This window comes from Falco cherrug, chromosome 7 (genome assembly GCF_023634085.1).
Source record: "Falco cherrug isolate bFalChe1 chromosome 7, bFalChe1.pri, whole genome shotgun sequence".
Taxonomy (NCBI): domain Eukaryota; kingdom Metazoa; phylum Chordata; class Aves; order Falconiformes; family Falconidae; genus Falco; species Falco cherrug.
Window position 1 is genome coordinate 1569809 of NC_073703.1, and position 21915 is coordinate 1591723.

The 21915-nt window shown below is 45.1% G+C and overlaps 1 protein-coding gene across 1 annotated transcript in view; it reads right to left on the reverse strand.

Moving 5' to 3' along the window:
• Nucleotides 1-13171: 13171 nt before the first annotated feature.
• Nucleotides 13172-21915, reverse strand: part of LOC114015413 (potassium/sodium hyperpolarization-activated cyclic nucleotide-gated channel 4-like) — a 72201-nt gene continuing 63457 nt past the window's right edge. The window contains exons 4-5 of the mRNA XM_055715835.1: nt 14024-14242; nt 13172-13258 (exon numbers count right to left, since the gene is read on the reverse strand). Of these exons, the coding sequence (XP_055571810.1) occupies nt 13172-13258; nt 14024-14242 (306 nt within the window). The remainder of the gene's footprint in view (nt 13259-14023; nt 14243-21915) is intronic.

Consider the following 21915-nt stretch of genomic DNA (forward strand, 5'->3'; position numbering starts at 1 on the left):
GTTCCACTTGTTTGTACTGTGCAGGGAGACAGAAGAAGAGAATGAGTTACCAGTACATACAAGAAATGGCCCCTGCTCACAGACAAGCACATGCTAGACCATACCCATACCTGTTTCTTTCACACCAAGCTGGGCCCAGGAAGGAAAATCTGGTGCAGGAGACCACCAGTCTGAATGCACAGGGAGTTTCCAGACCTTTTGTTATATTCTCCAAATGGCTGCCCCATGTTTTAACCTTTAAACTTACCCTCAGCCAGCTACACTGCGGACACAACTCCTCATTCCCTGGGTGCTGGGCAGCCCAGGTGTTTGTCTTCCCCTAAACACACAGCAAAAGCTGGGAGCAGAGATGAGTAAGAAGTGCTCAGCTGGGAATCTCCTCTCAGCAAATACTGCTGAGCAAAGACTGCCCAAACCCTGTGCAGAATGAGAGCAAGGGAAGTACAATGTGCCTTCAACAAAAGGTTTTTTCATGGCACACAGCAGAACTGCAGCCAGGGTGTATGACCCGGCAGCTTTGGCTCTAGACCAGTAAATGATGTGCAGCACCTCGAGGCCTCAGCCAAGCACAAGAACCCACTGTACCAGGGGCCGCAGAAAACAGTTCTTCCTTGGATGTTCATAGTCACATACAAACTAAAGAATGCACACACACAGAAATCTGAATTATTCAGTTGAAGCTGCAGTAGCCGTGGCCTGCTTTTCCTCTCCTCTAGAGTGTTCTTGTCCGCCCTGCTATGATGGCACCTTTGCTTTCCCACCTAGGGCTGCACAGGTCCCAATTTTCTTCACCTTTTGCTGGGTCCCTATCGCCCCATGCACTTGTGCTATCTAACCTGTCCATATTTTTACCTAATGATTTGCATTTCCATCATGTCACTTAGAGGGGAATAGAAGGGCACATTCTCCCTAGTGCTGCCAGAGCAGTTTTTGGGGACGAATGGTGCTTTCTATGAGTAAATGACACTTCCTCAAGGGCACAGGACTGTAAAAGGGCCCACCTGCCTTGAAGGTGCTACATGGACAAGGTGTGTGCATTGCAATGGTCATGCTCCCTCCCACTGGTACGCAGTACAGAGTATGATCCTGAGCATGTACCAAACCAAATAGTGCTGACAAAAGGACCATGCTCCCCTTTTGCCATCTCTCCTTCCCCTCTTCTCTCCAATAAATCTGTCCCTGAATGTTCCTTTACTGCAGCTTGTGCTGAAGAGCCTAATTACAAAACGTCTGCCCATTAGAGACCTCCACTGCACACATCAGTATCATTCTGCTCTCAGTACAGTCTGTGCTGGCACTGCCTTGCATGCTAACAACTTGATCTGCACCGGGGAGGAGAAGGAATTACTCTAAGAAGCCAAGGTGGTAGAGGGGACAGTCGGGGTTTCCTGGCACTTCCAGAGCTTTTTGTCTGTAGCTAGCAGCAGAGTAGCTGACTGTAAATATTCATGATCACTACAGCATGATCAAAGTCACGGAAGTCACCACCTCCCCACAGGGAGCCTGGCAGAGAATTGGCAATGAGCGCTGCACTTTATTATTTGGATGGCTGAAGTTCTGTAGAGACTGGCAGGATGCTGTGTCAGGTGGCACTATACTGGGTGCTGCACAGAGTCTGCAGCTCAAGAATAAGGGAGATAAAGGGAGTGGAAACCACCAGCATCTCACATGCTGGTCTGAGTCCATGAAGAATACTGAGGTTACACTCTTAAATGCAGGAAGTTTCAGGGCTTGGCTCAGATGCCTAAACATAGATGTCTACAGCCACTGGAGATGCCTGGCAAATCAGACATTGGACATGAAGGACACTCATTATGGAAAGTAAAATCCCTAGGCTGACTCAGGTTTAGTCAATTTATCCTAAATCCACCAAAAGTTCTGCTTGTTTCAATGCTGCATTTTTGTTGAATAAATTATTTGCCAAAAATGCCACTTTATACTCTCAGTTTTAGCCCAATGTCTTGAATTGAACCATTGACCAGTGTCGTAAGATGCCTCTCATCACCTGCCACCAGCCACCTGCCTGCTACCCCTCTTCTCTCCACCATAAGCACTTGCTATGAATCTTCAACTGACCTTTGCTTCTCAGGAAAAATATCCCCAAGCTTCTCAGATTCACAAGCAGGTCCGATGGGGCGACTCAGACTCTGCTTATTCACTACTGTACATGGATTTATTGCTTTGTAACAAAGAGTAATAAATTACTGCTCTGCAAAGTCCCTAGGGCTTGTCAGATTCTCTTACAATCACTGTCCCTAGATAAGGCTCAGAGTAAAACCAGGACAAATTTACTTCACCAGAAAAAAAGGTTCTGCTTTCGACTACAAATTAAAAACATGTTTATAAAAGAAAATTGTAAAATAAGAAACCGTAACTCTCTGCCACAGTTAACAAGAGGTACGCTTCTTGGCTCTCCTGTCTTTGCTAGTGCTACCTCCTCTCACCCATGCCAGCTGGAGAGTTTTGAGGGCCCTTAACTCTCCCTTGCGCTGAGATGGAGCCTGCAGAGGTACTCAGAAATTAAAAGCACCAGCCCCTTCTCTCTACATTTGATAAGCTGAAGATTCATGTGGTTTTCCCCCCTTTCTTGGTGATCTCAGCCAAGCTGAAAGCCACCGCTCTCGCAGTGTCAAGCATCACTAGTGACTAGCCACTAAAAACCTGCATGAGGGAGGGTCTTTCAAAGTGCAGTGGGATATACATCTCTCCTCTCAGCTCTAAGCTCACTCAGATCACTCCTGAGGTCACCAGCAACACTCGGCGATGGGACAAAACAAAGGGTTAAGGGTGACATGGTGAACATCAAGAGCAGAGTGCAAAGGGATTAAAGACCATGCCTGATAACCCTGAATTTACAGGTCTTCCTTTTTTTAACTGAGGCCCTGATACCATGCCAATCTGGCACTCTCTAAAGCCACTTCACATCCTCTTGAGTTGGCACCCCTTTGAGTGTCCTTCAGATGTGGCCAGGCCTGTCCTGACAGCTCCCTTTTGCCTCCTTTCTCCCTTGTACTTGTCTGTTTAGTCTTCCTACTCGTCTCCCATGTCCTCAGTCTGACCTGTGCTCAGAGGAACACACAGAGATTAGTGGCCTCTCTGAGTTCAACTGAAAAGACTGATTTAGACTTATTTAAATCTCTCTGAAGACAATCAAGTCCATTTAAATCCTAACTCATTTTCTTAAGTCTGTTTTTCCCCAAATAAGCCCTTGAAGGAGATATTAATATATCAAAAGGAAACGATTTAACTGAGTATTTTTCCTTCTGCAACTGGCCACTTTCCCTAGTTGTCTCACCACTCTGACCACCCATCCACCAAAGCTCAGATCACTCACAGCTCAAAGGGAACCAAATATTTTTAACTCCTGCCATGCCCTCAATCTCTGTCATAAATCCTCCTCTCTCTGGCAGTAACAAATCACTGGCTGAAAAGGCTCAACTGTTTCCTTTGCCTACTTCTGAATATAAAAAAGATCCTACATCTTAGAAGAGCTGCTCCCATACCAGTCCTGGCGTTGACACCTCTTTGAGTCTTCTTTTGGTCCACACTCAGCACTATTCAGAGCTTCACAGAAACAGTGATTTCCATTTCTTCATCTCAGTTAATTCAAACACACTTACACACTTTCACAGTATGCCTGCTGACATAGGCATGCAAACATAACCTGCTGTAATGAAGGCACTTGGGATGCTTGTCTCCCTCTATCCAAAGATAAATACACATTTCCTATACAGTGCTGTTGTGCTGCTTGCATCCTTCCAAAACCAGGCTGAAATCACTGTGGGGCAGTTTAATCTCAGTCACAGTCCCCACATCAGGACTCCATGGAAGTCAACATAAATGCACTTATGTAAGAAAAATGATAATCAAGCAGAGTAATGTATTTCCAATTAAGTGAAAAATTATGATCCTCTGACAGTATTTTGAATGCTGGTAGTATATATCCTGTGAGATTGGATTAAGATACACATAAGCAGCCACAGTGTGCAATGCTGTGGCTTTCTCAAGTGGATTAGTGCTTCACAGGGGTAAAGATCGAGTCACAAGATTCACCAGATGGAGTGCTTTGATGGGACACAGTTGCATCTTTCTTTTATTTTCTCTGACCTATGAGAAGGAGGAGAAGCGTGGCTCCCCAGCAGTTAGTAATCATCAAAACCAAATAAATGCTGAGTTCCATTTTCTTTTGTCTTTGAAGTCATTCATATTCCCACCCGCAGGATTTGTTCTATGACCAGATCTACATCTTACTCAAAATGATCAAGACACATTCTCATGGAGTCGTATGACTCCAGGAGTGAGGGGTTTAAGGGAACAAAAGTGAACTTCTGTAACAATAAAACTATGCCAACACTGCTGGTGCAATCTTTGTTGGTTTCCCTTTACAAAGCTCCATGCTTGTAGCATATTGTGTCAGTCCTTGCTTACATAATTTTGCTCTTCCCTCTTCCTGAAATTATGCTGAGAACTGTAACTGGTGTAGGCTATCACAGTTTATCCAGAGACTGCCAACATTTATAAATGCAGTTGGCTCTACACACATACTCAGGCTCATGAGCACTGTCCTGCTGTTCTCCAACAAGAATACAGACATTCATAGAATTAAATGTGCACAGGGCTGTCTTCTCTATAGCAACAGGAAAGTGATTGAGAGGAGTTGTATTCAGGTATACGCTGTCCCTTCCATATCCTCCAGCCCCCAGGCAGCAAGAGGGTGGGCTTACTGATGAGGCTAAAGCAGGAGCTGGATTCCTTCACAGAGGGAACCAAAGGAAACTCTAAGTGAACTAGCAAGTAGAAAGATAGCTGGCGTGCCTGCATGAGAGGTGTGGCAGTGGGGAGGATCAGACTGTGGTACATGCAAATTGTAGCAGGTTGTATAGGAAATGGTCGTTATTTCCATACCATTAATTCAACCAGAACAACTCAGACCACATCTAGCACAACACTGAATGTTATGAGTGCTACTTTTGCTTTCTGATTAATGAGCTAAATTTAAATCCACATCCATCTACTCTTCAGTTTTGGAAGCTATTTGATAGCTACCTCCATTCTGCAAAAAGCTTTATGTAATGTCCTGGTTCTGAGTTCCCCCAAAGACTGGGTTGATTTTTGTACCACAGCACTAGCTCAATTTGGTACAGGAAGATGGCTTTTTAAGTATTGCATGTTACATTCTGAAAAACATGGAACACTTTCACCCTTACTGCAGTGATATCTCCAGAAATTACCTTACCTAGAATTAGGCTCTTTATCTTCTTGCTGTGTTACAAAGACCACAAACACTAGCAGAAAATTCCTGGAGCTTTTTTTTCTACTTTCTAGACAACATCTATTACATTGAGGATGGCTATAATGATAAGCTGCCATAGCTGCCTCCCTTTGCTGTTAATCAGTACCTATTGAGGCAAGAATTGTGCTTCAGACAATCCCATTTTCGGGCTGTAAGATGTCAACAGACTGAGTAGTGTCAGTTATGAGCCTGATGAACCAGTTGTTTACTTCTGCCCATCGGGTGCGTTGTTGCAGTGGCCACAGCGCAAGCCAGGGAATCCCACCACAGGGGATGTGCTGTTAGCACACAGCGCTCGGTTGCATTCACACCCGGAGGATGTGGCCTGGCTTTTGCTGCAAGCAACAGAAAAGTCTGCTAACTTCAGGGGTCCCAGGAGAGCAGATCCAAGAACTCTGTGACAAATCTCTTTGCGTTAAATGTGGTGGGCAATGCCCTGTTTGTCTGCTGAGCCTTAAAGTCTAATACTGTGCATCATGGGAAGGTAGTGCAATGATGAATGTATTAAGTACAACTCTGTAAATCATGGTTACAGAAACAGCTCGTTTTCCACGACCAGCTCCAGCCTGGGAAAGGCACCTGAAAAGAATGCCTCAGTGGGTTTGAGAGGTCACATCCTAGTGTAAGTCAGTAGTCCATCACAGGGAACTTTTGGATCCGGTCAACAAATCTTTTATTATTCACTGAGCACTGTGAAACTCAGATCGCAGGACATTTTGGAGATGTCAGCTCATGTCACTCGATCCACAAATCTGGCGGTGTGATGGGGAAAAAAAAAAAAGAGATCAACACTACTTTCATCAGAAGAACAGGATGAGAGAGATGAGGCAAGATCTGCCACCAGACAAAGGCTGGAGAAGGGGAAAAGGGGACAGCGAGTCTGTGCAATCTGAAATCAGTATTACTGGGAGCAGCCTTTTGCCAGGAGAGACGGCTCAGCAGGGAGGCTTAGCACTTCACATGATGATGTATTTATTTATTTATTTACAGTTCAAGTGCCAAAATTAATTTCAAAACTGATAATGAAGTTTGAAATCCCACACTGGGATACAAAGAACTGCTGAGGCAAAAGCACTTTCCTTTCCATGACAACACATGCAGTGCTCGTGCGTGCACACACTGCCCAGACCAGGCTGTCATCGACGTTGCTCAAAGAACAGAACTATTTGTCTGGCTTCCACTCTCAGAAGACTTCAAAATCCTAGCTAATCTCAGTATCTCTGATACAGCAAACCAAGATGAATCCCTAATGTAAACCTGCTGACAGAAGGCAATCTACATGGCAGCTTCGTTTCTCCTTCTGTAAAGGTGTGCTACAAAAACACTGCAATGTCACTGACTCCTGCCTTCCCTTGTTCAAGTGAGTATGGAGAGAGTACCGCATGTACCCCTGCACTTCATTGCAGTCATATGCTCCATATAGGCACTGCCACCCCTAAGATGGACACACTCGCACATCTGGGCACTGAACTGTTTGCACAGATATCTAGAAGATGTGTTTTACAGCTTCAAAATGGGGCTTCTCTTAGGAACACATGGGTAAACTCTTTCAAGGAACAGTAATTTCACCAATGAAATATTCTCCTGCAAGAACAAAAACTACTTGACCCCAGTTTAGTGAAGGATCGTCATGGTTTAACCCCAACCAGCAACCAAAAACCACACAGCTGCTTGCTCACTGCCCCCACCCCTGGTGGGATAGGGAGGAGAATTAGAAAAAAGTAAAACCTGTGGGTTAAGATAAGATCAGTTTAATAATGGAAATAAATCTAAAAATATAATAATTATTATAATGACGATGATTGTTACTATTAATAATAAAAAGAACAAAAACCAATGATGATGATGAGAAGGGAGATAGCAAAAAGAGAGAGAGAGGACTAAAATCCAAGAGAAACAAGTGATGCACAATACAAATGCTCACCACCACTGATGCCCAGCTGCTCCCCAAGCAGCGATTGGCTCATCCAAGCCAATTTCCCCCAGTTTATATACTGAGCATGACATTCAATGGTATGGAATATCTCTTCAGCTAGTTCGAGTCAGCTGCGGTGCCTCTGCTCCCTCCCGGCTTCTTGTGCACCTGCTCATTGGCAGAGCATGGAAAACTGAAAAGTCCTTGACTTAAGGTAAGCACTACTTAGCAACAACTAAAATATCAGTGTGTTATCAACATCATCCTCATTGAATCCAAAATATAGCACTGTACCAGCTACTAAGAAGAAAATCAACGATATCCCAGAAAAAAAAACAGAACAGGCCATAAAGGGAAAGCAACTTGCACAGCAAGGTATTTTTAAAAGAAACCATTAAGTTTTCATTCAGAAAACATTTCCATCTTATAACCAACCCAGGATTCTTTTGTGAAAAGCATTACATAACCTTAAAAAATTGACATAAATTTCTGAATTTTTGGTTGAGCTGAGCTGAATCCATTATTATTTATACCACACCATTACCCATTTCTTATGAACATTCTTCTAAAATGGAGACGGATGTCGATATCTGTAAAAGGGCAGCTGCCTTGCAGCAGTGGATGCACAATCCTGACCCAGCCTTCCTTACTCAACGTTGACTACTCTCTGCCTGAAAGCATTTAGGGACTTCAAATCAGAGTCAAAGAATAACCTAAGTTGGAAGGGACCTCTGGGGGTCATCTGGTTCAAATCCTCACCCAAAGGAGGACCAGCTTTACATCAGGCTGTACTTTTCTGGTAGCCTCCTTGGACTTACTATCCCATGTGGGTGGGTGTGCAGAGAAGGTGGGCATGGGGGACCCTTTGCTGTTCCAGCCATTCTTCAGTATGTCAGGGGGAAGCTGGGCCCCTCCTGTTAATTTAAGCTTCATCTAACTTTGCTCTTTTCACTTGCTGACTCTGGACTGCAAACCTGCCAGAAAATCCAGTCCTGATAAAGGCAGCACTGAAACACCAAGCCCAGTGCATATCAGAGGCCCTTGCTTCTAGACACAATCAATAAAGCACATCATTTATAAGCCTTGTTATCAACCCCAAATGCTTCAACTGACATTAACATGGGACATAATAGTTCTCAGGCCATCTCTTAACAGACTGAGGTAATAAACAACTAGTATAGTCATAACAGGATAAAACAAGGCTCTCCAAACTTTTTCCAATTGGGAAATTTGATTACATTTTCCAGACACCATTAATTTCTGGAGTGCTGCACACTCCCTACTTTCTCCTTCACCCACATCACCAGAAGACTAAGGGAGATTTGCAGCTTTCCTGACACACACAACTGCGGCATGAACTCTAGGAATCTGGGATGCCACTTGAGAACCTCCAGACATTGGTGCCCAATCATCTTGGGAATGTCACATCAAATCCTCTCCAGACTGGTAATGAGCATGAAATTTCCCACCTGACAGCTTTGTGGTAGAGTAGTGTGGGAATACTGGCAGTCATTGCCCGGCTCCATGCAAACAGAGCAGCTGACACTAGTTATCTTAATGTATCTGTGCTGTGTCGTCCCCAAGGTAGCACTGGCTAAGCCAGCCCTGGAGCCACAAGAATTAATACAGCTTCAGTACAGTGCCAAGCTTGGGTTAATTAGCTCTGCTTAAAGGAGGAGTGGAGGGGGGTAATCAGCAAGGGCATGTTGCCAGGCTAATGTGATTATACTGTATCCAGGACCCCAGCTAGGAGTCTGCACTGAACTCCCTGCACACATTCAGAACACCTAACTGCATAGTAAAACAGCCTAAAAACACAGGAGTAGCCATGAAGGGTCAGGCTGAGGGCTCCTCTCACCTGGTGATGTGTCTCTGACAGTTCCAGGTGCTTTGAGGAAGAGGAGAAAGAATAAAAGAGGCACACAGCAATCCCGCTCCTGGCCACAGCCTCCTAGCTTTTCTGACAACAGCACGTTAAGGATACCCACTGCCAGGGGTTGTATCTGCATCTTAGCATTCAACAACACACAAAAGATCTTCCTTATGTGACTTTGCCTAAAAATTCTGAGGTTCATCAAACTTTGGGCCTCGACAGCACCCTTGCAGCAATGAGGTCCATAGCTCAATTACATACCATTAAAAAAAAATCACTCCCTAAACCTGTTGCTTAATAAGACTCTATACTGCTGGTCTCCAAGAAAGGGCAAGCACTGACTAAGCCCCAAAGACAGATTCTCATCCCTCATTGTAGTAGGTAGGCACAATGCAGTGTTTCACTTCCCCTCTAATAAATATTGGTCTAACATCTATTTTGTCTCCAACAGAGACTGAACTTCCCAGTTGTCATGCCTTTACAATTACTACATTTTCCCCAGTTACTCTCTGTTGAATTCAGGCTGATGACAGAAGGGCTGAAATGTTGATAGTTGGACAGTAAAGGGCTTTTTTGGCTTGGATAGCCAGACCATGGGGTAAAACTGTGGCAAGAAGGACTGTGCTCATGGTTAAGCAGGGCTGTTTCAGGAACTGAGTTGTGATATCATTAGTGCTTCTGTAGGATTTCTAAAGTGATTCTCTCTTTAATGTCACATGCTTGCCCCTTGCAACTGTGGTACAGCATGTGCTTCTTCAGAATAATGACAAGTGAATATGCAAGTATCTAAGTACCCACCCAGTTTCAATATATATTTTAAGAACAAGAGGCATTGGATAGTTCAGGGTTCACTGGATAGTTCAGACAGTGATGGTTCAGAGGGGAGGAGAAGCAGGGGATTGAACGTGGAGAGCTGGGGGAATGCCAGTGTAGCAGACAGATCTTGAGGAGATGAAGCTCTGGAAGGAGAGATTACAGTTTTGCTGGGCTCTGCAATGCTGACAGCAGCAATTCTTACCTCTCATCAGTCATTCTTCTGTATGTACCTGAGAAGATAACACAGGAGAGCCGAGCCTCTCTGCACGATGCCAATCACTGTCTGCATCCTGCTGGGATGGGAGAGCAAATCCCAGAGTCTCTCTCTCCTTTGTTCCAAGGAGTGTGGCTGCAGTAAGCAGCATAATCACTGCTCCCAAAAGCCTCAAGGTTACAGAGTCTGCTGGGGAGGATGAGAGTGTGTGTGTGTGGTGACTTGACATAAATATTAATCCAGCTGAGCTTTAGGATTAGAGAAAGAAATGAATAGGGGAACCTGCAAAAAGCATGAAAATAACTTGCGTATCGGTCTAGTTTATTCATTTCCAGGGTAAGAAACACTCTTCCTTGCTTGTGAGCCTCAGCTAGCGCAGGCTGTAGGGTAATTTCGCACTCAATGATGAACTTACATGTTAAGGCTTGATCTGATCCATGAATAGTTGAAAAGGGCCTTGCGCCTCTGCTCTTGCTTATGGACCTTCTCCATCAGTATGCTGCACCAGCTGTGGCATTCACTGGACTCTACAGTAAGCTAATTCCACCCACTAATCTGGCAGAAAACTAACCCAGAAGAAAGAAATCAGCTCAGTAAAGGCCTGAGAAGTATGAAAGTGGTGCACAAGAGTGAAACAGTGTAGTTGAGAATACTGGCAGGGAGCACTGGGTGAGAATGTGTATGTGAGGCTTCCCCTTTTCGGTCAAAGCTGTCATCAGTTCAGTTATAACATGTAACTGTGCAACATGACTTTGGGAAATTTTTCTGTCAGAATCCTTCAGGATGGATTTGTAGTAATATTCTCTCACATGCAGGAAATAGACACCAGTTTTGGGCGCACAGATATCTTGGAGTTAAACACCAGGTTGAGGTTAAGAGATAAGAGTCAACTCCTGATCCTGCCACTGACTCTGTGACCATGGACAAGTAATTTAGGGCACAACAGACTCTGCAATGCAAGATGGGACCGACAGGTCCCTTCTAATTTTGCCACTGGGACTGTAAATAAGACAGTCATTTCAGAGGGACTTTCTGTATCTAAAGAGTTATTCTTATTCAGAGCTTTTTAAGGAGGCACAGAGCCAGACTTACACGATGGCTGTGCTACTTCCAGTGCCTGAGCTGGTGTGAGTGCTCTGTGCCACATGGGACTCTCCACTTGTACTCAGAAACCTCACAACCACCCTGTCTTGGAGAGTGCAACTTCCCTCTCCAAATTCTCCATCCATCCCACCACCCCTTTGATCCTATACAACTTCCCTGCCTTGCAGAAACCAGCATAGCATGAAGTCAGATGATACAGGAGGAGATTTAGACAGGACAGGGATTGAATGTCCAAATGTTTAATGAATCCAACCCAGAGTGAGACAAGCCTGCTACTGAAGCCAACAGACAGCACATCTTGGCTTTTATTCCTCTTCTTAAAAGCCCTGTTTGTACAAGGGAAGAACAAGTTGGTTTGGCAGAGATCTAGAAAATCTGAAACTTCACCACAAACTCACGCCTGAACCTTGCCCTGAAGGTTACACAAGGCAACACCTGTTAGTACAGTTACTAGCTATAACCTTTGGTCCTGTTATGTTATTTCTGCCATTCCTCTTTGCCCTCACTGTTTCTTTTCTTTGGCTACTCCTAGAATGGCTGCTAAAGTCTCTGCAGCCTAAGCCTCTGCTGAGGTGAGAGGCAGAGCCCTGTTCGCAGCCCAAAGGTGTACTCAGCAGAGGTCTCTAAACTGCTGCCTGCTTCTACCAATCGACCTCCAAACTTGTTGAGATTCTTTGCTTGTAATATGCTTCAACAGACACATTGTCCCATGAGGACTGAACTAAATTGAGTTGCAGGGCTGCAAATCACGAAGCGGCCTCATTTTAATCATGGCTATTCAAGTGCTAAGGAATGCAGAAAGTAAATACATATTTGTTTTTAGGCCATCATTTGTCCCATTTGCAAAAGGAAAATGAACGTACTCAATCCCTGAGGCTTTAATCCTAGGAGAATACCTTGGGAAATGAACCTGCTATAACCACTACACATGAAATAACACCCTTTGATAAATCCTCTACTCACTGCTTTTGTCACAAAGCTTTTCTCCATGATCCATTAACCCTCTCATTCACACCTCCACCTTTAAATAAGACTTTAACCTTTCACACTTCTTCTGCCACTGGCACCGCAGTCCCTGCTGGCTTACTGGTGACTGATTTGCCTGAGCACTGACTGGAATCCAACTTCCAGGGTCAAGTTTTGCCCTTGTCTTTAGACCTGGCTTGAGAAAAAAATCATAGTGCCCAGTCCTGCAGGTGTAAACTTGGCTGCGGCTAGGATGACCAGGTGGTTGGATCTGCAAATCAGTCCTTGACTATTATGCTACTTCAAACACATTTGAATAAATACTCTGCATACACAGATTTGATCAGCTTGCATTCCTAGTGCTGCAGTGTCCTTCTCTTTGGCATGCCTTACACTCAATTAGAATTAGTCCAGCCAATCTGTAAAACAGTGGTAAAACTCTATACAAAGCCCAGTGTTCTAGTTGCACCCCAGTCCTCCCCACTTCTCCTCCTGTGTTTTTTCCATCTTTTAGCTCTATCAGTAGTTTGAGATCTTCCCTATCCTCAAAGCATGATCCAGCCTCTGATCTTTATTTGTCTTCACTCTCTCGCCTACTCTCTTTCTGTGGCCCAGCCTTGTAATCCCTGTCTCTCAAACCTGTTCCTAAGCCATCTAATAAATCCTTTCTCCAATCTCCTCCCTCAACTTAAAATTCATCTAGCCTGTGTATAATTTACCCACTTGAATAACAGCAACCCTTTCACCTAATCTAACTGCAGCTGGCAGGGTCAGAATAGGGCTAGCAATTGACTCCTCTTCTTAATCTTCAGAACAAACGTATCCAAAAGACCTTGACCATAACACCTCCTTGCCTATGGTATCCTCAGCCCTACTAAATAAGGGCAGTTGCTTTTGTTGATGCCTGTAAGTAACCTACTGTCTTTGTGGTGGAAGTCCCTTCCTCACCTCTGAGCCACCCAGGCCCTTGCTCTTAGTTGTACACAGTCATTATTCAATTAGCTCTCCTATTTTGTGGAGGTGCAGGCCTACTGGTTCAACCAGAACTTGAAGGCAGTAGTTTTGCCTGTCTATGTCCTAGAGGCAAAAGTCTCGTTGCACAACCAGCCCCCTTGCTTTAGGTAATAAAATGTGATTGTACAGAGGCAATATACTAAAGGCATGGAAAGAGGGATGGAAGTGATACAGTTCCATGAGTTACCACTCATCAGCCAAATCAAGGTGACAGACCCTGTTTGCCCCTTGCCGTATTACGAATTCACAGCACCACTTTAAACCCACTACTACCAGTTACTGCCACTGCAGTGGCAACCCAATCAGCTGTGACATTTCTGTCTGTGTCCTACATTACTCAATTCAACAACTGTCCAATTAATTCGATAGCTACCTGGGGAACCTGTTGGGAGCTTCTGAGCTTTGATCTGTGCTTTGGGGTTTGTTACGTAGTTTCACTCATGAGCACTGAAGTGAATAATCTGGATACTTTTAAACAAAGTACTTGCTAAACAAAAGCTGTGCATTCTGGAACATTCATCTGGGATTTGAAACAAGATCTCAGAAAGGAAAAAGTGACTTACAATTTTAGATAACAGTGACATTGATAATGCTGATCTAAAAAGACAGCCTGAGACAACAAGAATCACCGACTGCTATTATTCACCTGATCTTGCATCTCTTTCCTCATGAGGGTCTGTTTCAAGTGAGTGGTACGAATGACCAATGAACTGCCGTGGTGACAGAGGCACAGCACCTTTGGCCTCTCACATGGGTCACCGACAGCCCTGGCTGCCTCCAGACAGTGCATAAACCACCCCTGGGTCACAGAAGGATTGCAGTCCTTACCTTCTCCTGGTACTGACGCCGTGAGGAGTCCAGAGACTGGATTAGGGCTGTGGCATGGCCGATGAACATGGCATAGCAGGTGGCACCAACAATCATGCTCAGCATAGTGAGCCACACATCTGACATGCCAACAGGCGCCTGCTGCCCATACCCAATGCAGAGCATGTGACTCATTGCCTTGAATAGCGCATAGGAATACTGCTTCCCCCAGGAGTCATTCTAAAGAGACAGATAGACAGACAAAGCTTTAGCAGTGAGACAAGACATTCTCTGAGCTGAACACATTTCAGAAAAGCATACCTAATGTTAGACCCAAAAGTCCATGCTTAACTCTACATGTTAAACAAGCAATTTAATTATTTGATGGCTTGGAAGTGCTGGGCTCACTCAATTTAAAAAAATAATAAAAAGCCCCAATTTTGTCATCTGACATTAACTGACTTTGGCCAGGGTTTTTACAGATTCTATGTACTCTTCCCAGCAAAACTTTCCAGAAAGGAAGTCAGACGGTCTGACACACTGGTAACCTGGGATAAACTGAGATGATGCATTGGGATATTTTCAAAATTACCCACGTGTGGGAGAAGAAACTGAAGCAAATTATTTCTCCACTGGGAAATATGAGTAAAAGAGAACCTGAGCAAGGTTGCCAGCAGCAAAATCTTAAGAGTGGGGAAAATCACTCCCCAGAAATTTATGAAATGGTCAGGATCTCTGGTCATTACCTGAAGAGATGGGAAGGGCAGAAAATTCAGATTATAAGGTCCGGACAGCAAGTTCTTCACAGGGCTTTTTTCAGGGAGCTGAGAAATCTACAAATGGGCTCATCTGAGAGATGCAATAAACCACCTTGAGAAGCCAGCTAAAGTCAATGGCTTCTTTCAGACACCCTCTGCTCTCCACTCCAACTAACACAAGAAGCACCTCAGCAATCACATCATGGGATAGGGAGAAAAAACAGCATAAATTTCATGATTATGCTGATTAGCTTGAGTTCATGGAACAGCTCAAGGTACATTTACTATCCTGTGGGTATTATATGCTAGCAAGTCCTTGCTACAAAACCTTGTAAAGTAAATGCACTGTCATCACACATTGCTATTACAAGGTATGTGAAAAAATACCTCTGCTACAGTGACATTCATTGCAGCACATAGTCTATACATTCATCAGTCTTCTTTCTGTTCCTAGGAAGGTGTTAACATTATAGATGTAGCTATGCAGACACATATGCCATGGTAACTTAGAAGGTCATTGTATAAAAGGCCTCATTTATGGCTTGCCAAATAGACAAGCAATACTTTTGTGAAATTCACTCAGAGAGATGCAGCAGCCTCAGCACCAGTCGCCAGTAATGCTGGGAGCCCTGGAATTTACTGGACACCTCCTCGGAGGTATCTAATCACAATCTAATCAGGTGGGCAGCTGATGACCTTTCTGTAAACAGCTCTTTGAGTGTCAGTAATGTTGATGGAAATTTTTCAGTAAGCTTGCAAGTAGTAAACAGAAGCAAAGCGTACTGCTGCTGTTTGTGAGCTGTGGCAAAGAGCTGGAACCTCTGGAGAGTGTTAATGCTTGGTTAGGAGATAAGCACATGGACAAAGACAGGCGATAGCATTACCCTGGCCATATTCAGTTACATTATGCAAGACAGGCCTGATTCACACTGCAACAAGAAGGGCAAAGCAACAGAAGTGACAGCGAAGCAGACACAGAAGAAATAGCACATTCACAGCCCTAGAAGACGCTGGTCCTGGCTGGCGCCAGCCTGTCTGGGCTCACCTCCCCAACAAAGCAGGAACCTATTCACCTCCTGCACTGGAAAAAAACTACCCTTGAGTCAACAGAGAGAGACAAGAGACAATATGACCATTGGTGTCTCTATTCCTGGTGATGCAGTTGGCTTGCCAGTGTGTAAGGAGCCACAGCCCAAAGGGAAGCCAGCTACAGATGAAGGCAAAGAGCATTTGCAAGGATCCAACCACAGGGGCTGCCTGAGGTATAAGCACCAAAGGAGTGAGTCTGCTTGCTCATTTGCCTCACCCATGTCTATGCTGTGGCTCCTAGAGTCCTGCCCCCCCCCCCCCCCCCCCAAAAAAAAAAAAAAAGGGGGGGGGGCATTTTTCCACCACCCTGGTTTTGTGTCATTGTGCAGACCCACTTCTGATTTGTGAAGTCATCAAGCATCTCACACACCTTACACAGGCTTCCCTGCATCTTCAATGTTAACATTTCCAGGAGCCACAGTCCCTTTCCCTCAGCCCTGTAGTACTAGCAGTCATAAAGCTGTGGCCCCTGCACTTACAGAATGGTAAACGCTGTAAACTCTATGGCTTTAGTCCATCTATTGCCCATGCCTCAGCAGGGAAATGCTCATCCTGAGACAACAGGAAGGAGCAGTCACATTTGACCAACCTTTGCTTAAAACGGTGCATCACCTGTAAAGGTGGGCAGCACATTCACAGCTTTACTGTGGTAGAGGCAGTAGTGCAGGTGTTCTGTCCCATCCCTTCCTTGTTAAATGAATTCCTTTCCCATGCAGGCATTTCTCACTGGACACTGCAGAAATGCTGCTGCCTTCTGAGTTCAGTGTGGCTTAACAAGGCAGCACATCTCCACAACAGAATTGATAGCAGGGAAAAAAGAAATGCTGAGGGATTCCAAAGGGAATCTGTGGAGACAGATTAATAATAGCTGAGCTGGATTTTGATATATCAGGAAACTGGTTGCCATGGTCTTTAATGGCCACGAATGATCAGATCCTAAGAGGAATATCTGGGTATTAGGCAAGTTGAAGTTTTAGAAGCCATTCCTCCAGCAACTTGCTGCTCAGGAATGCTGTTCACAAGGAAGCCTGGGTGTGTTTTGTAGGAATTAGTCACCCAAAACTACAACATCCAACATCAAGGAGCCCCCATAGCCTGCGGACACTTCTGGCTCCCTGGGAACTCTAAACTTACAAAATCCCAATTCCAATCAGCAACAGGCCTCCTTGTGAGGGCTGCCTCCTTCATGCCAGACTGAGGAGATCACTGAATAATGACAGACTGAGGGGTGAGAGCTGGAGGAAAACAGGAGTGTTTAAAAAAAGTCCTGAGCGATGTGGTCTGCTGGGAGAAGAGATAAAGGACTGCTGAAAGACAGGCACTTCCATGAAGGGGAAACCTTTCAGAGCAATTCACTGTCTTTAGGACATGACCTCTGAGTGGTTTGAGCATCTGTAAAGAGCACTGGATCCTCATGGTACAGTTTATGTAATGACTCTTTGTTTACAGGCCTCAGTATGTCTTTAATTTTTAGGCCTGCTCTACACTCTTTTGTTTTCCACAGAATAAGCAGGCAGGTCAAGAATGCAGTACTTTAAGCCAGACTAGCAGTAGTGGTTCCAAATGTAGGGTGGACACAAGTTTACTAGCATCATGGTGCCTTATACTGATACAGCTTGTTTGCATAAGCTCCATCCCCCTATACTCAATACTCACTATGCCAGTCCCCATGGTGGGACAGTTGTACTACTTCAAAAACAGAGTAGCTGAAATGGCCCATTAGGGTAGGTAAATGAGGCCTTAAACTGCAGAAAGAAAATGACTCCTCGTTAACCAAATCTCAAAGCAAGCTAAAATGGAGCTCCAGATCTGTGCCTGAACATAGTCAAGAAGGATGTTATCTCAGATACATGCCAGGCACCAAAAGCATTTGCAAAAGGGAGTTAAAATTACTTTGAAGCAGTTTCTCAGACTAGCTTGTTTTTAACATCCACACTGGCAGTACTATAAAGGTTTCACTGGGATTAGTGTCTGGACTGCAATGCCTCTGCTCAGATCCACCCATGAATACTTGGAGACATGTTCCTGGAACTCTTCAAAGGCAGTGCTGGGTTCTGTAGTACCTCACAGAAGTATGTAAAGAAACAGTATGGTGTCTTACAGGATGTTCTGGGTCTGATGTACATGTGATTGTACCTGGCTGAACCCTCACTGGAGAAGACCAGAGAGGAGCAGACAGAGAAGTACTGGCAGATCCTGGGCATAGGGGTGTAGTCCACAGACACAATGTTATGCCTGACTTACACCACTAACATTTCACAGTATTAAGGAGCTGTCTGTAGTGAACAGGCATATTTCAATCTTGTGATCTCCCACATTTGTCTCAGCAGTGATCTTATCTGGCCACGGAGTTGTTACTCGGGGTTTGCTGCTGCACACCACTTGTGTCAAGCTCCGAAATAAGGCCTCTGAGCATCACTGCCCTCCCCTGGACTGCGCTGTAACTGCTGGGCCGCGCAAACAAACCTTTAGATCCAGTTTAAAGGAAGGGAAATAGTGGGATGAGAAATAGACATGACAGGTCAAACTTCACATCGGACTGGGCTTATTTCCAAGGAGAGTTTTGCATGGCCTTCACGTAACAGAAGAGATTTTCTCGGGGCTCTGAGTGCACCAGTCTCAATTGTTCCAATCAGCCTTGCCTGGGACTGCCACCCATGCACACACAGTTCCTGGAGCTCCATTTCAGCGCAGGCCTGGGCACCCAGACTTTGCCTGAGCTAGCTGTACCTGCACCCAGCCCTGGGCCCTGAACGTACACTACAGCCTTGTTTCCAGCCTTGCCTCTGACCCTGTCTCTTGCTGCTCCTGATTAGACTCACTTGGGTAGACCCTGGACACGACTGTCACCCTGCCTTCACTGGAATGGTCAATGGACTGTGTTATCACCACTTCTGCTCTGCCCCCTTGGCTCGGGTGACCACATCCTGGCTCATGTCCCATCATGAAGCAGCCCTATTCTTGCTGCCCCCTGACAGATTTTTTAAAATGTGATAATCTACTACATGGCTTCATATGCCTACTGAGCAAGGGCAGGAGGGATCTGCTGGACCAGAGGCTTGGAGTGAGTTAGGAATCACGCAGGAGATCTATGCAGGATTGCCCTGTCTTCCACAACACATGCTGCACCCGTTTCTCTTCCTCCTTTCTATCAGCAATGCCGCAAGACTGTGTTGGGGGGCGGGGATGGGAGTTTAAGCTCAAAAAGAAAGCTACTCTCCTTCTTTTGTAGAAAGGAAGATGATTAGTATTTCCTATGCAAGGTTGCTGCATTTGACATGGGGATATTTGCCTTCCCTGCAGGGTTTATCAGTTCAGCACAATACCCAAGGGAGTGAGCCACATGTTTCCAGCAGCTTTCAGGTGTCAGCAGAGCTCAGATTTCTCTGATCAGGAGCTGCCAGGCAAGGGTCTTGGGGAGATGCTGCTGCCCACACACATGCTGCTCTGCAGCTGACTCAGTAGCGCTTCTCTTTTAATAATGTGCCCTGTAGGGAAGCTAACGCTGAAGCCCCTGAGTTAGGGCTGAGCAATTAATACTGAAAACATCCTTCCCTGCCCTTCCAGAGCCAGTTCAGAAAGAAGTACAGAAACTCACTCCTCCTGCAATTGCTGAAGGTGAAACATGGTACATGTAGAAAACACCAAGATGAACTGGACCCAGGGATTTATCAAGCCTTTGATATGATTTTGGCAACACCAGACCCTTCACAGATCCCCTGGAAGAGGATCAAACCTTTAGGAAGCAGATGGGAGGTGATGAATCTTCTTTCCCTGCTGCATTTGAATCAGAACTCAGACTGCCAAGTGATAGGTGGGAAACACTGGAGGGGCAGAAGAGCAGCACCAGCATACTAGAGGAGAAAGCCTTCAAAACATTTGGCACCTCACTTTCAGCTCCCCTTGGCTGTAGCAGCTTCAGAAGATTCCTTTTTTTCCTACAGTGGTTCCATCCCAGGTTTTTGCCTTCTGTGTGTGATCAGGGCAGTCATGCACCAAGTATATTTATCTCCTCAAAGGTATGCCCAGGTCAGTACAGAATGTCCCAAAATCCAAACTAGCAACTCCCTCACAAATGCCATCCTAGCCTCCCATCTCCCAACCCTGTCCATTACAGCTCTCAAACAGAGCCATTTCTGGAAACTACCATCAAGCTCTTGGCACCAAAGTCTGAGAATAGCCCAGACCACCAGTTTCTTGTTGTGTCCTGACTCAGTGGAAGCAATTTCCTATTTCTTCACAATAGACTAACAAAAATGGTGGCACTAATTATGCCATCCACATCCATCACTGGTCCCAAAGACCATCTGGAAATCTTCTCAGGAGATTAGAAGAAAGAACCTTATTGTGAGAAGAAACTATCTGATTCCAGAAGAACTAAATATTCTCTTTGTTAAATGTTCTAAACCCAAGCTATTTTGGGGCTGGCATATTCCTGTACAGCTTCTGGAATGGAAGCCACCTGAACTACAGGTGGCGCATATAACCATCTCTCTGGTTCTTGAGTTTCCTGAGGCTGCGTTTCTGAGACAGTCACTGAGACAATAAGGGTTTTTCACTTTTATTAAGTGGAAAAGGTGAAAGTGATTTAGCTGCAAAGAAGCAGTGGAAAAAAATCATACAAGGCAAGTTTAATTCCCAGCTTCACAGGCTCTCAAGGCTGGGAAGACAAACACTGTAGTGTAAGTCTTTGCCTGGTAAAACTCTGCTCTGGATAGATGCTTTCTACCCTGCCCCTCCTGGAGACTGCTGAGCCCTCCTGCCTATGGGATGCATCCCTCACCCCTCTCAGTGTCACTGCTATGAAAGGTGCCTAGGCTAAACCTTTTTTTCCTCTGTCCTGTCTCCTGACACCCTTCAAGACTCTATCCCTTCACTACACAGTTACCCTGATGGTCATTTACAGGTTCTGATCAGTCTGGCCACAAAATTCTTTTCACAGATCATAACAATTTAGCTTTGTTTCCCCCCTCATCAGGCTCTGACCCCAATATGTTCGCAGCTCTTCATTCCACTGGGTTACACAAGTGGTTTTCTGGCTTTACTGCCTCTGAGTGAAAAGTGTCCCAGAGCACATTTGGTTAGCTTGCGCCATGCATTTGTGCCTACTCAGTGCAACCCCAGGTTCCTCAGACTGTTTTAGATACCCACCATCACAGTATTTACTTATCATCAGAAGCATCTGGGGAGGGAGAACTCTCTGAGCCTCCCATCTTAACTTGCCTGGGAGCAACACAGCACAGTGTTGGGAACTGAACTCAGGTGTCCCACGTTCAGTCACTGCTCCAGCCGCTGGATTATTCTTCCTCTCACCGTGTGTCTGCTGTTGCTAGTTACTGCCTTCTGTGAAGGTTTTCCATGTACCAATTAGCAGTAGACCTGGTTGTTTTGATTCTTCAGGTGATTTTGCAGCTTGTGCTGCAGCTCTCATCCACTGGCTTTTGAGCCAAGTGTGCTACTCACACTTGTAACTCTGCAACCCTAGCTTTTACTTCTTCCCTCAGGGTTGGATGGGAAAAGCAAAAAGAAGTTGTTGCCATTAGACAGCAGCCTCCACCCACATATTAAGATAAAGGAAACATGATTCAAATCTGCTGCTCTGAAGCTGTCCTGCAAGGGCACCATGGCCAAGACACTTCATCAGATGGGGAGGATTCTCTCTGCACCTCAGAGCTTTCCAGGATGACGAGCTGTATGTCCTTTTGAACCTGAATAGCACAAGCACAATGGGGCCCTGATCTTGTGTTGTTCCTTCCATATAAATAAGAAAAAGGCAGCGTGGGGGAAGACAAGGCAGCTGCTGCATGGGTTGTTCTTGTGCTGTAGATAAATAAAGGGTTCTAGTCTCCAGAACTGTCAGTCTGGCACCTTTCAACAGCAGGAAATGAATGATGATTGCAGAGGGAAGAAAAGAATAAATAAACACCAAACAGACGACTTTTTCAAGGATGCTCAGTCTTCTCAGGCATGGGCAACATGTGCCCACAGCTCCATATGTGGGAGGCATGGGAAGTTGGCAGTTCTTTTATACATTTTATATTTGTTCTGCTCTGCCCAAGTGCCTGA